The following is a 15,976-nucleotide window of genomic DNA, read 5'->3' as shown; positions in this document are numbered from 1 at the left end:
CCTACTGTCCGGGTCATTCTAGAGAAGGTCATATGAGGTACTCTACCCTACTGTCTGGATCATTCTAGAGTAGAGCAGGTCATATGAGGTACTCTACCCTACTGTCCGGATCATTCTAGAGTAGAGCAGGTCATATGAGGTAGTCTACCCTACTGTCCGGATCATTCTAGAGTAGAGCAGGTCATATGAGGTACTTTACCCTACTGTCCGGATCATTCTAGAGAAGAGCAGGTCATATGAGGTACTCTACCCTACTGTCCGGATCATTCTAGAGAAGAGAAGGTCCTATGAGGTAGTCTACCCTACTGTCCGGATCATTCTAGAGAAGAGAAGGTCATATGAGGTAGACTACCCTACTGTCCGGATCATTCTAGAGAAGAGAAGGCCATATGAGGTAGTCTACCCTACTGTCAGGATCATTCTAGAGAAGAGAAGGTCATATGAGGTACTCTACCCTACTGTCCGGATCATTCTAGAGAAGAGAAGGTCATATGAGGTAGTCTACCCTACTGTCCGGATCATTCTAGAGAAGAGCAGGTCATATGAGGTAGTCTACCCTACTGTCCGGATCATTCTAGAGAAGAGAAGGCCATATGAGGTAGTCTACCCTACTGTCAGGATCATTCTAGAGAAGAGAAGGCCATATGAGGTACTCTACCCTACTGTCCGGATCATTCTAGAGAAGAGCAGGTCATATGAGGTACCCTACTGTCCGGATCATTCTAGAGAAGAGGAGGTTATATGAGGTACTCTACCCTACTGTCCGGGTCATTCTAGAGAAGAGCAGGTCATATCATATGAGGTACTATACTCTACTGTCCGGATCATTCTAGGGAAGAGCAGGTCGTATGAGGTAGTCTACCCTACTGTCCGGGTCATTCTAGAGTAGAGCAGGTCATATGAGGTAGTCTACCCTACTTTCCGGATCATTCTAGATAAGAGAAGGTCATATGAGGTACTATACTCTACTGTCCGGATCATTCTAGAGAAGAGAAGGTCATATGGGGTACTCTACCCTACTGTCCGGATCATTCTAGAGAAGAGCAGGTCATATGAGGTAGTCTACCCTACTGTCCGGATCATTCTAGAGAAGAGAAGGCTATATGAGGTAGTCTACCCTACTGTCCGGATCATTCTAGGGAAGAGCAGGTCATATGAGGTACTCTACCCTACTGTCCGGATCATTCTAGAGAAGAGAAGGTCATATGAGGTAGTCGACCCTACTGTCCGGTTCATTCTAGGGAAGAGCAGGTCATATGAGGTACTCTACCCTACTGTCCGGATCATTCTAGAGAAGAGCAGGTCATATGAGGTACCCTACTGTCCGGATCATTCTAGAGAAGAGGAGGTCATATGAGGTACTCTACCCTACTGTCCGGGTCATTCTAGAGAAGAGCAGGTCATATGAGGTAGTCTACCCTACTGTCCGGATCATTCTAGAGAAGAGAAGGCTATATGAGGTAGTCTACCCTACTGTCCGGATCATTCTAGGGAAGAGCAGGTCATATGAGGTACTCTACCCTACTGTCCGGATCATTCTAGAGAAGAGGAGGTCATATGAGGTACCCTACTGTCCGGATCATTCTAGAGAAGAGAAGGTCATATGAGGTAGTCTACCCTACTGTCCGGATCATTCTAGAGTAGAGCAGGTCATATGAGGTACTCTACTCTACTGTCCGGGTCATTCTAGAGAAGGTCATATGAGGTACTCTACCCTACTGTCTGGATCATTCTAGAGTAGAGCAGGTCATATGAGGTACTCTACCCTACTGTCCGGGTCATTCCAGATAAGAGAAGGTCATACGAGGTACCCTACCCTACTGTCCGGGTCATTCTAGAGAAGAAAAGGTCATATGAGGTACTCTACCCTACTGTCCGGATCATTCTAGAGAAGAGAAGGTCATATGAGGTACTCTACCCTACTGTCCGGATCATTCTAGAGAAGAGCAGGTCATATGAGGTACTCTACCCTACTGTCCGGATCATTCTAGAGAAGAGAAGGTCATATGAGGTACTCTACCCTACTGTTCGGATCATTCTAGAGAAGAGAAGGCCATATGAGGTACTCTACCCTACTGTCCGGATCATTCTAGAGAAGAGAAGGCCATATGAGGTACTCTACCCTACTGTCCGGATCATTCTAGAGTAGAGCAGGTCATATGAGGTACTCTACCCTACTGTCCGGATCATTCTAGAGAAGAGAAGGTCATATGAGGTACCCTACTGTCCGGATCATTCTAGAGAAGAGAAGGTCATATGAGGTAGTCTACCCTACTGTCCGGATTATTCTAGAGTAGAGCAGGTCATATGAGGTAGTCTACCCTACTGTCCGGATCATTCTAGAGAAGAGAAGGCCATATGAGGTAGTCTACCCTACTGTCCGGTTCATTCTAGGGAAGAGCAGTTCATATGAGGTACCCTACTGTCCGGATCATTCTAGAGAAGAGAAGGTCATATGAGGTAGTCTACCCTACAGTCCGGATCATTCTAGAGAAGAGAAGGTCATATGAGGTAGTCTACCCTACTGTCCGGATCATTCTAGAGTAGAGCAGGTCATATGAGGTACTCTACTCTACTGCCCGGGTCATTCTAGAGAAGGTCATATGAGGTACTCTACCCTACTGTCTGGATCATTCTAGAGTAGAGCAGGTCATATGAGGTACTCTACCCTACTGTCCGGGTCATTCTAGGGAAGAGCAGGTCATATGAGGTACCCTACTGTCCGGATCATTCTAGAGAAGAGGAGGTCATATGAGGTACTCTACTCTACTGTCCGGATCATTCTAGGGAAGAGCAGGTCGTATGAGGTAGTCTACCCTACTGTCCGGGTCATTCTAGAGTAGAGCAGGTCATATGAGGTACTCTACCCTACTGTCCGCATCATTCTAGAGAAGAGAAGGTCATATGAGGTACTCTACCCTACTGTCCGGATCATTCTAGAGAAGAGCAGGTCATATGAGGTACTCTACCCTACTGTCCGGATCATTCTAGAGAAGAGAAGGTCATATGAGGTACTCTACCCTACTGTTCGGATCATTCTAGAGAAGAGAAGGCCATATGAGGTACTCTACCCTACTGTCCGGATCATTCTAGAGAAGAGAAGGCCATATGAGGTACTCTACCCTACTGTCCGGATCATTCTAGAGTAGAGCAGGTCATATGAGGTACTCTACCCTACTGTCCGGATCATTCTAGAGAAGAGAAGGTCATATGAGGTAGTCTACCCTACTGTCCGGTTCATTCTAGGGAAGAGCAGGTCATATGAGGTACTCTACCCTACTGTCCGGGTCATTCTAGAGAAGAGAAGGTCATATGAGGTACTCTACCCTACTGTCCGGATCATTCCAGATAAGAGAAGGTCATACGAGGTACCCTACCCTACTGTCCGGGTCATTCTAGAGAAGAGAAGGCCATATGAGGTACCCTACCCTACTGTCCGGTTCATTCTAGGGAAGAGCAGGTCTTATGAGGTACTTTACCCTACTGTCCGGGTCATTCTAGAGAAGAGAAGGTCATATGAGGTACTCTACCCTACTGTCCGGATCATTCTAGAGAAGAGAAGGTCATATGAGGTAGTCTACCCTACTTTCCGGATCATTCTAGGGAAGAGCAGGTCATATGAGGTAGTCTACCCTACTGTCCGGATCATTCTAGAGAAGAGAAGGTCATATGAGGTACTCTACCCTACTGTCCGGGTCATTCTAGAGTAGAGCAGGTCATATGAGGTACTCTACCCTACTGTCCGGTTCATTCTAGGGAAGAGCAGGTCATATGAGGTACCCTACTGTCCGGATAATTCTAGGGAAGAGCAGGTCATATGAGGTACTCTACCCTACTGTCCGGATCATTCTAGAGTAGAGCAGGTCATATGAGGTAGTCTACCCTACTTTCCGGATCATTCTAGAGAAGGTCATATGAGGTACCTTACCCTTTAGTTCTGTTCATTCTAGAGAAGGAAAGTTGTGAACAGGTGCTGTATCCTGTAACCATGTTTAGTCAAGTGAAGGGGCCACCAAGTACCATACCCTGTGCCCATGCTTATTCTAGAGAAGGGGCCATTAAGTACCGTACCCTGTAGCCATGGCATTTTAGGGAAGGGGCCACCAAGTACCATACTCTGTAGCCATGTTCATTCGAGAGAAGGGAAGGTGCCATCCTCATTGAGTTGGGTTTATTCTAGAGAATAAAAGGGGTAGACCAGGTACCCAGGGAAGTGGCCACCCTGTACCAAATCTTGTGCTGCTATAATTTTAGAGAAAGGGAGGAACCTCCTTGTACTCTACCCTAGAGTTGTCTTCATTCTAGAGAAGGGAAAGAGCAACAAATGATCAACCCCTGGTACTCCGGCTTATTCTAGAGAAAGGAAGAGATCATAACCTGGTGATGGATTTTTTTTGAGGAAAAAGAAGTGCCCACCAGATACTAATCATTCTAGATAATGGTTGTGGCCACCCAGTACCTCCTGGTATCTCGTGATAACCCTGGAGCTTAGATCATAGGGGAAATGGTCACCCGTTAACAATGGACCCTGGATGTGTTACCTTGTAGATAGATACTGGTATTCATACTCATTGGCATGGATTTTGTACCCGCACTGTGTATAGATGGTCCAGATGCTGTATTATCAGATTGTCCGGACCATCAGAAGGTTTATTAGCCAGACGTCCCTTGTCACATCCCCTCTGATACACATCTCCAAACCTCCAGCTCCTCATACTTCCCCACTGAGAATCTAATGCTGATGTCCGAATATTATATGGAGGGTATTCTTGTCGGGCACTAGGTCTTGCCATGCTCCGAGCTGACCCTTATTACTGGTACAGGCTGGTCATTACTGATGGTGGGTTGATGAGCCGCAGACTGTCCTAAAATGTCCCTTTCCTCCTGCAGAAATGAGGACATTGAGCTTGTCCTGTCAGAAAGCGGCTTCTCCAGTCCTCCGATGTTAAGAACGAGATATCTGATGTATCCCGGCTGGTGAGTCTCTAGAACACTCATCTTCTATACATTTGGGCGCGTTCCCTTCGATGTTGAGATCTTATATGTGAATGTCCCCAATACCATAGAAGGGTATAGAGACCAGATTGTGACAGTGGTTCAGGGTATGAATAATATTTGGGTTCAGATTCTGTGTGTCTGTGTACCCTTCTGGCTCCTGGGCTGTGGAATTAAAGGGACACTCCAGCAAACCTGATGTTCTGTCTAGTGCAGGGCCTGAGGGGGCGGAGCATGACACAATGGTGCTTTCTTTGAATCCGCCCCTTCTGGCTCGGCTCCAGGCATAACATAATGTTTATATATGATTGTTTAGGACAGGCATACATAATGCCTGTGCCCCCCCCAAGACCCCCCTTATAGCGAACAATATGAGTCAGTCAGATACAACAGGACTACAGCTGGCGTAATAATCTATGGCGGCGATTCCCAATGTTTGTAGGCCGTGTATTCCCTACTCAAATATAATAAAACGGCCTCCAAGGATATGTTCATACCTGGTGCCGCATGAGAATAGTGCGAGTACCCCCTAGAAACAGGGCATGTACCCCCTGGGTCCAAGGCAGGTGGGATTTATCATGTCCACGCCTTCAACTCCACTAGGGATAAGCGGCGCCATAAGTTAGCCGCTTATCGCATACCCTCATTGTAACCTCATTCAACCGAGATGACCCTGCATGTTTGTGGGGAAGATAGCCGTCGGCTATCTCTCACATCTTATGCGTATGATAAGCTGCAATGTCGTATAGGCCGGCTGTCATGCATGAACGTTGCGTCAGGATCCACATTCAGTAGATTTGGGAGCAGTCGCAGTAGTGGGGAGCCCTTGTGATCATCGAGTGGTCACCCCATTCTTTAGGGGGTCATCTAAGGTCGCTAATAAGTCCCTTATCTTAGGCCCCATGCACGCGACCGTATTTGTCATCCATCCCTAAGTACTGTCCGTAAATACGGATCTGTGGTCATTTATGGTCCTCCGTAAATCATCTGCGTGTCCGTAAATATGGTCCGGATTTACTGATCCACTAAAAAAAAAATAGAGGCATCTAGGGTTATCCCCTGGCATTGCATGGCAACGCTTCCGTAATTACGGACGGCTACGGATGCACATCCGCTGCCGTCCGTAATTATGGAACCGCCCATAGACTTCTGTGGAGAGTACATGCCGGTCAAAAAAAGGACATGTTCATTTTACGGCACGGACACCCATCCGTAAAAATACGGAAAGTGTCCGGAGCCCATAGAAATGAATGGGTCCGTAATTACGGATGAAAAATAAAGTCTAAGACTGGATTCACACGATGCAGATTTTGCATATATTTCTTCAGCCAAAACCAGAATTGGATCCAGTAGCGCCTTCCGTTATATATTTCTTCTATTCTGGGTTCCATTCCTGGCTTTGGCTTAAAAAAAATACATGCGAAATCTGCAATGTGTGAACACAGCCTAAATATCTGGAGTAACAATACGCAGATTGACCTTTTCCACCATTGCGGATTCGCTGCCTTGTTTTGAGGACGATGATGGGATTGAGTGATGCGATTTACCCTCTGATGCTGCGTTTCACCATTGACAGAATACAGGCCACCATAAACAGCAGCTTGTAGTCCGTGGCTGTATTTGCATTATTGGAAGAATACCACTGCTGCGAGGAGTCGACTGTGGGGGAATTGTTAGTTAAGCAATGGTGTGGTGCCGTCTGGTTGTATTCCTCTAGGGGGAGCCACGTTGGCTTCCTGCTGCTTTTCTAGGATTATCCTTATGAATAAAGTTTCCGGGATTTATTCTAATTCCACCAGCGGCCGGATGATGGCGGTGAACGCGCCACTGCTGCTATAAAGCGGATAAATTCCGCACGTCCCCGGAATGGAAACCTTCGCAGCTTTGCCTGCGTGGACTGATCTGATCCTGGGACGATCTCCGAGGCTTCAAAAAGTTTCATTACTGTTTAAAAAAAAAAAAAAAAGTTTTGTTAAGAAAATGCGAGTGGAGAAGGGAAGAAAACGGAATATTTCTGTATTGTAGGTACGATGGTAAATTCTCAGCCGGACCCGCCTCGCCGAAGGTGGACCGTATCTGTCTGTGGTTCAGTCGCCCGCTGGAGAAGGCACGATTTATGACGAGGTGTAAAAGTGAGTAAACTTTCTCTTTATTATAGGGGACCCCATAAGTGGGAAGATGCCCCAAACACATTGAACCATCTATAGGTTTTGCTTAAAGGGGTCTTCCGGGATTGTAATATTATTCCCTATTCTTACTCCGACTCCTGACACCTCCCTCTTTTTGATCAGGTGCATGTTAGGGGCATTTTTCACCCTGCACAGCGCCGCACATTGTTGTGGCTGCACCTGGTACTGCAGCGTAGTCCCATGCACTTGACCGGGCACTGCCACAACCAAATGTTTAGTGCTGTGCTTGGGTTAATAATGAAGGGGATACGGCTTCTTCATGCAGCGGGTGCCACGAGTCGGACCCTAACCTGTCCGGTATTGATGGCCTATCCTAAGGGTATTACAGTCCTGGAACCTAAGGACCATCTCCGTGAGTCCCATAGAGAATGAATGGGTTGGCCGCGCACATGTGTGACCACCGCTCCATTCAAACAGGTGACATTTGATGGATGTTTTTGTTTTTTTCAGCCATCAAGTCCTCCAGCAAGTCTTTCCCTTTTACCGGAAACACATATCATATCATGGGGCGAGTCAAGTTTTCTGGTAAGCTGTGTACCCGCTGCACCCACCTTATATCTTTAGTCCTACTTACCACCGTTCTATGTAGTGTGGTGGTAACCACCAGGTGCCAACAGAGGATCAGAGTTTTTAAAGCTTATTTGCATTCTTGTATTTTCCAAAAATAGCGCCACCCTTGCCCTCAGGCTGGGTTTGGTATTGCAGCACAGCTCTATTTACTTAAATGGGGCAAACCTGCAATACCAGACATCGTCCATGGACAAGAGTGGCGTCGTTTCTGGAAAAAACGCAGACCCTACTCATCTCGGACAACCCCTCTAAACATCTTCTGAGGTGTCATTGATGTCATTATTGGGGATACATGAGCACAGACCCCCATAAATTGCTAGTTTGGAAGGACTGAGGGGTGCACCATTGGCTTTTCTCAGCTATTTTTGGAGTCGGACCCCCTTCACAAGGCCCTACCCCGTCCATGTCTGACTTCTCTTTGACATCTGTCTTCAATACTAGACTCGGAGCAGATGGTAGAAGTTTCCCACAACACAGTGACCAACTCTCTGAGCGTGATCCCAGGGGTGGAAGGTCCGATGCCTCCCCCCGACCCCAGACACGAGCTGCGAGAGAACAGCATTCACCAGCAATGTGTCCTGGTGTTCACCGGCTGCGCCCTCAAAGAAGACGACCTAAAGGACTGGCTCCGGCAGTGCGCCCGGCAGGTGAGAAGAAGCGCCCGCCGCAACTCCCTCTATCTAGAAACCGCGATAATACTAATAATCCGATGTCTAATCTTACATAGAAACCTCCAAAAAAGACTCAAAGAACAAGACGATCATTATCCCTACAGGAGATCCGGAACATACATGTAACTCCTATCTATCTATCTATCTATCTATCTATCTATCTATCTATCTATCTCATATCTATCTATCTCATATCTATCTATCTATCTATCTATCTCATATCTATCTATCTCATATCTATCTATCTATCTATCTCATATCTATCTATCTATCTCATATCTATCTATCTGTCTGTCCTATCTATCTATCTATCTATCTATCTCATATCTATCTCATATCTATCTATCTCATATCTATCTCATATCTATCTATCTCATATCTATCTCATATCTATCTATCTCATATCTATCTCATATCTATCTATCTATCTCATATCTATCTATCTGTCTGTCCTATCTATCTATCTATCTATCTATCTATCTATCTATCTATCTATCTATCTATCTATCTATCTATCTATCTATCTATCTATCTATCTATCTCATATCTATCTCATATCTATCTATCTATCTATCTATCTATCTATCTATCTCATATCTATCTCATATCTATCTATCTCATATCTATCTCATATCTATCTATCTCATATCTATCTCATATCTATCTATCTCATATCTATCTCATATCTATCTATCTCATATCTATCTATCTCATATCTATCTATCTCATATCTATCTATCTCATATCTATCTATCTCATATCTATCTATCTCATATCTATCTATCTCATATCTATCTATCTCATATCTATCTATCTCATATCTATCTATCTCATATCTATCTATCTCATATCTATCTATCTCATATCTATCTATCTCATATCTATCTATCTCATATCTATCTATCTATCTATCTATCTCATATCTATCTATCTATCTATCTCATATCTATCTATCTATCTATCTCATATCTATCTATCTATCTATCTATCGAACATCATTCTACAAATCTCTGCTTGTTTTTTTACCTATAGGTAAAGCGTCACTTGGATTCTCTCCCTGAGGGATATTTCTACAACGGAACTCAGTTTGTGAATTTCCTTGGAGAAAAGATGGATTACCATCCTCGTATCCTTCTGTCGTGTCCTCGGGCACATATTCATAAGATGATAATTCTGTAGAAATGATTTATCTACAATAGACCGCTCCGTCAGCCATGTTGACTCTCTCCATTCTTCCTTCACTCCTGGCCCTCAGTTATGGATCAGTTCATATACGATTACGTCATCGAGGCAAACAAAGAGATCGAGAAATACAACCGGGAGCTGGAGCAGCAGGAGCATTACGACGTCTTTGGCCAGAAGCTGTGAGAGTTCTGCCGTCGCGTTGATGTAGCGTCCGCCATTAGTGAAATGACTACAGAACCGCAAGAACCATCTGTGATCAGCGTCTCCCCCTGTATAGACGCGATGAGTCTTCTCATACAATCTGCTTCATATTCCGGGGGTGGGGGGAGGGGTTGTAAATCACTTTGCACCTTATGTGTTCAGTCTGTTCACAGGAGCGTGGCGGACTTCCTTACGGGGCTCCAGAGCCGATAACATCACTTACGTCCTGAGAAGCCAGATTTTTAACCACTTCGTTACTGTGGGCCTAGTCCGCATACATTGTTAGTGAGGCCTGGTCTAGACTACCGTTTGAGTTAGGCTTTCGTAGCCGTAGGCGTGTCACATGACTTAAATTGAGAGACGCGGCTGCAACTTTCCTCGAGTCACGCCTGAACAGATGTGAAGGTGGCGGTGCACCGGGGTCCTCGTCGTTCAACGCAGCCCATTCCGATCAGTCGTGACCGTAGCCACGTAGACCAGTGCAGCCTAAGGGGTCCTCTAACTCTAGCCAGAATATTGTATCCCCCCCCCCCCACATATAAGCGCTATGATGCAAAAATATTAGTGGTTATATGTCCCATCCAATCTAACTAGTATCCGTGATGTCTATATCCTATTTTTTTTTTCGGATATATTTTTCCTATTGGGCCTTTTATAAGAGGATTTTATAAGCCATGCCGATCCAGCAATATTGGGGAGAACTATTTAGAGTTTTCTTAACGTTTCCTTCCCACCAAGCCCAGGCAGCCAATGGGAACCACAATAGCAATCACATGGTGCCTGCCATATATTTTGGGGGGTGCACTCCCCCCACTTATTAAGCTTGTAGATGATCCCCCTTCTATTCTCAAGCCGTAGATCAGGATAGTAAATCTCTACAATGTATCCGATCTCATTGGGAAGGATCGTGGCCTAGAGGTGGCCAAGGACGGCCAGTGCGTGTTGGCGACACGTTTCGGTATATTATTAATGGACGGCTGCAGGGTATGTTCACATTTTTCTTGGCAGAAGTCGCATTCCTAAATTACATTTTTGCTACTTTGTCCCGTTGCATCTGAAACCCCCAAAAAAAGCTACTTTAAAAATCTCCTCCTACTTGATAAAAAATAAAATTGACCGTTTTGTGTATACAGAGACTCTGCCAACCCATGTGTCTCCATAGCTACTGTGAAGTCCGATCCTACAGTCATGTGTTATTCCCTTCCAGCTGCTCCCTGTAGGTCGACAAGAGGAGGAGGGAGTAGAGTAACGCATGACTGCTGGATCAGACTACACAGGGTTTGTTTGTAGTCTGTAACCACGGAGACGCAAGTCTGTATAAGAGCTGTGTCCACCAAACAGAAGGAGATTTCTTATTCAAGGCTTTGCAAAGTTGCTTTATTTTATTGAAGCATTGGGTTGAAAAAATATACATACCCTTGAAGCCTGCCGTAGACATTGCCCCCATAACCTTTATGTCATCAAGGGGAACCTGAATCTGATTTAATTTTTAATCCGTCCAACCCACTGCTCTGCCTGACCGTGACTGATCTAATCCCCTTCCCCTCCATGACATGTATGTTTGACTCACACATAAGGGGGAAGTCCAGGTCGGCTGACCCCGATCACGTGTCGTGGCCGCCCTGAGCCTTTTTACCACGTGTTTAGAATAACCTCCGAGCTGAACATTGAATATTTGATTATTAGAAGTAAGATCCCAGTATTTATGCTGCACTAATTATTCAGAGACGAGGAAAAACCGGATACATTGTCGGTTCTGCCAAGTCTAGAGTCACCTCCAAGATGTACGGCAGATGCCGGATCCGCCATAATGTAGTCCCACGGGGCATCGTAGTGCAGCTGTCGCCTATTGACAGTCATTGGTTATTATAGGAATATTTTCTGTCGCCCACCTGAATCCTCTGACAGTATCCGGACCTGTAGTAATGTACGGACCGGGAGCGTTTAAGGTGGTATTTTTCTTTTCTCACACAGTAGCCTATAAACCCTTCGAGAGTCCCCATGTTTGTTTTTTTTTTCTATATTGTCGGGATCCACGTGGTTTCCGCTCCAGCATCTAAAACGTAAATCTCAAATTTAGTTGAAAGTCGGTGGAACATTTACTTTAACATATCAGAGATGTTGCCTGCAAGGAGGAAATATATCGGAATTTCCCCGCCCCCCGGTTTAATCATGCAGACGCGTTTCTTACCTTTCCGAAAAGATAAAACAGTCTGGGGCGCATGGAGCCGTGTTTACAAGTCTGGTCTTTACCATACACTCCGTGAACGCGACCATTTTACAAGATGCTACCATGATGTTTGTTTTTTTTCCATTTTTTTTTTTTTTTTCAAAGGGACACTACACCCTTTGTAATGTCACCGGTGTGGCCATATAGGATGCAAGACACAAATTGGGTGTTGCCAGTAGCATCCAATCAGATTCCAGCTGCCAAATAGATGCCAACGCGTTTCGTTGCTTCACCAGACTCGGTAGCTCCTGAACATCCTGTATGTTTATATCGTTATCTTTTTTTTTTTTTTTTTGCGCGTTCTTATTGTTATTTTTGTTTCTTTTTGTTAACCTATAGAACGGTGGTTCTTATTACTACCACGTTTTATACATTAAGACTTGAGATTAATCGTGTGTAACGTGACGTAGATTTAGATTTGTTACTCGTGTTTCGGGGGGCTGGAACATGTCGGCATGTCGGAGATGAAGCCGCCGTGTTGTGAGCTCCTAGTAATTAGAGAGATATGTGATTTATCTATGCATGGACTTGGATAATACAGTGCCTCTTAGAATGGATAGGGATTAGCAGACGATGCCAAACTATCGATCGTTCTAGGTAGAACTAGAGCAACAAAACATTGGTGGCAAGACCACCGCCCGACACTGGTCGGAGATTTGTATTTCTTTGCAAGAAGAGTTGATTATGTCGTAGGGATCGGCAGAGATTTGCTAAAGCAACTACCAGTCTTCTCATGCTTAGGGGTTGACCTCTTTGGACCCTCCAGCTTGACATTCTGATCACTGGATGTCCTACCACTGAGACCCCAAGTATAAGCTGTACACTGCTGGGAAAACCAGAATCAAGTGTTCAGTTCCCCTACAGCGCCTCCGCAGGAGAAGTGAAGCATTACAATGCGCTGATGAAGCTTAATGGGCCATCCGCATGTAATGCAGGGATGTTTCAGGTCCTACAGAGACTATCTTTGTAGCTGCTCTTCGATTGGTCTAAGAGATTACTGTCTCGAAGGATGGACTACCCTCTATTAACTCATAATAACCTAATAGGGTGAGTTTCTAAACTAGACAACCCCTTAGATATTTCCTATTTAAGAGAGACCTGAACATGCCTGTGTAACATATAGAGACAGTCAGTTGTATAGCAGACAGAACTTCCTGTGACCACTTTGTACATGTAGCTTCATGCATTAAATTAGTGGTCACCCAGACAGGAAGTTGAGGTTGCTAGGCAACTTGAAGTACCGCAGCTTAAAGGGCAGAAGACGAAAAGGGTATTCGAAGACCAAATGAACTATAGTGGACAAGGCATTAACAATTCTTGCTTCTCGTCGGTCTACGTCCGCGCTGCTAGTCCCTAAAGGAGGATATTACACTATAAAAGCCATACTGACGTAGAATAGAGATTTGTAGTTTAATCACGGGGACACGGATTGTATGGAAGGTGTCTCGTTTTCGACCACTTGCGCTAAATATAACCTGTAGATCACTGATCTCTTTACAAACCGCTTTGAAAAAAAAAAATTTGGGGCGTTTGGATATTGATTTTTTTTGTCTAAACGGAAATAAATGGAGCAAGCGGAATAGAATTTACATATTTTAACCCATTGCCTACACCGTTGAATCAAGGAGGCGCGAGGCATACGGTGCCTGGGCGGCCACCACAAGCTCATAGCGATTCAAAGGGGGAATGTCCGGGTAGGCAGCGGGTTCGCTTTAATGATGAGCACATATTAGCTGGTTTTTAAAGGGACACAACCCATTTAAAATCTAGTGCACTTTGTATCGTTTGTAGCTGTGGAATACCTTTCACCAGACTGGTACTAAACTATTGAGAAATTCGGATACGGCGTCGTATCCAGCAGCTTACCTCATGACTTTTTTTTTTATTAGCGAATTTTTTTAAAATATATATATGTATAAATTATAAGAAACTGTGACGGTGCTATTCCAGGTGCCTTCCAATCAGAGCACAGATAGCTTGCGAGCTGCACCTATCAATTCCAATGATCCACCCCGGATTTTAAGGGGTTAACGACGCTGGTGAAAGGATATAAAACTCGCTCCTCCGATTTATTTTATGTACGTTTCCAGCACATTCTATACGTATAGGAATTAAAAAGAAAAACTCTTTGGGGACTGCCGTTTTTTTTGAATAGGACCGTAACTGACTGAGAACGGCGCCGCGACCGCGGGATGAGTCTTGGTCGGTTTCCGTTTTTTTTTTTTTTTGTAGGATTGTAGATACTGTAAGAAGAGATTTTCATATAGAATTAATACGTAGGGTTTTTAAAAACTGCGTACGTTGAATTTTGTAAAACGACTGACAATGAAGTGCCGTTACGCCGGGCGACATCGTCGCGGTGACCTGGCCGCACATAGCGTCCTCAAGGAGTTTACATGCTTCGCTGACCGTACCTTTGGCAGCTTGTGTTTCTATCACAGAGTGAGTGTGTCAAGAGTTGCTGAAGTTATAGAGGCAGGAGAAACAGTTACGCGACAAAAATTCCCGTTCTTTTTTAAAGACGCAGCGCCATTTTCGAATATGGTTTCATTATGAAAATGCTCTTGTACTGATCTTGAGTCTAATACTTTGCTTATCTAGTAGTGATCTTGAGTCTTGTACTCTAGTCACATCTAAAGCTGCATTCACAACCTCCTTTTTTTTCTTTTTCTTCTAGTTTTCAGCCTGCAGGACCTCACATCCCTATGCTTTCCTTTGCTGAATCTGTCTATACTAAATACGACCTGCTGTGGTGCATTGTGGGAGTAGAGAAGACCCTTTTGAAGAAAAAAAACACAAACTTCTCACACCCAAAATGCAATACAGCACAGCAGGGTACAATGCAGGAGCTCAGCTAAGCTTTTAGAGATGTGGGTGTCCGCATTCTCCTTCTGAAATTCAAAAAGCAGCTAACCTATAGGTGTGAACAGCTTTGGATGTGAATGGAGTATAAAACTGGATCAAGATCAGTGAAGTGAAGTTGCTCAATGTTATATTCAGATTTTACCTGCGCAATGATACTTAAGTGGAGATTGGGTTTAGGTTCACCTAAATTCCTTCTCTGGGACCTATTCCTGCTTTTTCGGGGGGAGGCGGGGGGAAGCAAAGCGCGGTGTGTGAATCCGGCCTGATTGGGGAAAGTCCGCCATAAATATTACGGTAAAAGCGCAACGTGGAATGTAACTGTTTCTTGATAGTTTTATCATTTATTTTTTTTTAATGTTATTTTGCACATTTGTCCGCATTTTTGGGCACCCGCTGGTGTTCACATAAAGGGAAAATCTTAGGAGATTAAAAACTGTGATTTAGACATAAATTTAAGTTTTAGAATTATTCTTTTTTTACCTCAGAGCACTAGTGAGATGTAGCTACAGTCTGTTCCCCACTGTGAGGCGCTAACACGCTGAGCTCTCCCTCCACATTGTGCCAAATTCACTTTATTTTATTTGTTTTATTTTGTGTTGCATTTAAACTATTTTGTTTGATTTTAAGGTGTTTTTACTCTCGTCCACATACACTACTGTAACTTCAGTAAAACTGAACCGTGTGATTGCAGCTTTTGCTATAACTATTGTATTTATTACAACTTAGTATAGAGAGATGTTATAAAAATGACCTTTCCATTTATTTTTGTATTACTTTTAATGTTTTTACTTGCCATTGTGCAAATCTGATTTTTACACTTAACTCCAATGTATTGCTAGATAACAATAAAGTATTTTATGTCTGTTTCCTTTGTGTTATTGTTTGTGAGATGTATTCTTGTTCCCATTGGATAACAATATAACTACTATAATACTGCCTCCTATATACAAGAATATAACTACTATAATACTGCCCCTATATACAAGAATATAAATACTATAATACTGCCCCCTATATACAAGAATATAACTACTATAATACTGCCCCTATATACAAGAATATAACTACTA

The 15,976-nt window shown here is 44.1% G+C and overlaps 1 protein-coding gene across 1 annotated transcript in view; it reads left to right on the top strand.

Moving 5' to 3' along the window:
- Positions 1-15,771, top strand: part of DNAAF9 (dynein axonemal assembly factor 9) — a 65,323-nt gene extending 49,552 nt beyond the window's left edge. Inside the window, exons 24-30 of the mRNA XM_075849657.1 lie at positions 4,891-4,977; positions 7,021-7,127; positions 7,635-7,709; positions 8,196-8,401; positions 8,482-8,547; positions 9,458-9,551; positions 9,681-15,771. Of these exons, the coding sequence (XP_075705772.1) occupies positions 4,891-4,977; positions 7,021-7,127; positions 7,635-7,709; positions 8,196-8,401; positions 8,482-8,547; positions 9,458-9,551; positions 9,681-9,793 (748 nt within the window). The 3' untranslated portion in view covers positions 9,794-15,771. The remainder of the gene's footprint in view (positions 1-4,890; positions 4,978-7,020; positions 7,128-7,634; positions 7,710-8,195; positions 8,402-8,481; positions 8,548-9,457; positions 9,552-9,680) is intronic.
- The last annotated feature ends 205 nt before the right edge of the window (positions 15,772-15,976 follow it).

Source organism: Rhinoderma darwinii, chromosome 1 (assembly GCF_050947455.1).
Source record: "Rhinoderma darwinii isolate aRhiDar2 chromosome 1, aRhiDar2.hap1, whole genome shotgun sequence".
NCBI lineage: Eukaryota > Metazoa > Chordata > Amphibia > Anura > Rhinodermatidae > Rhinoderma > Rhinoderma darwinii.
Note: the sequence above shows the minus strand (reverse complement) of the source record. Positions and strands in the feature narration are given on the sequence as shown.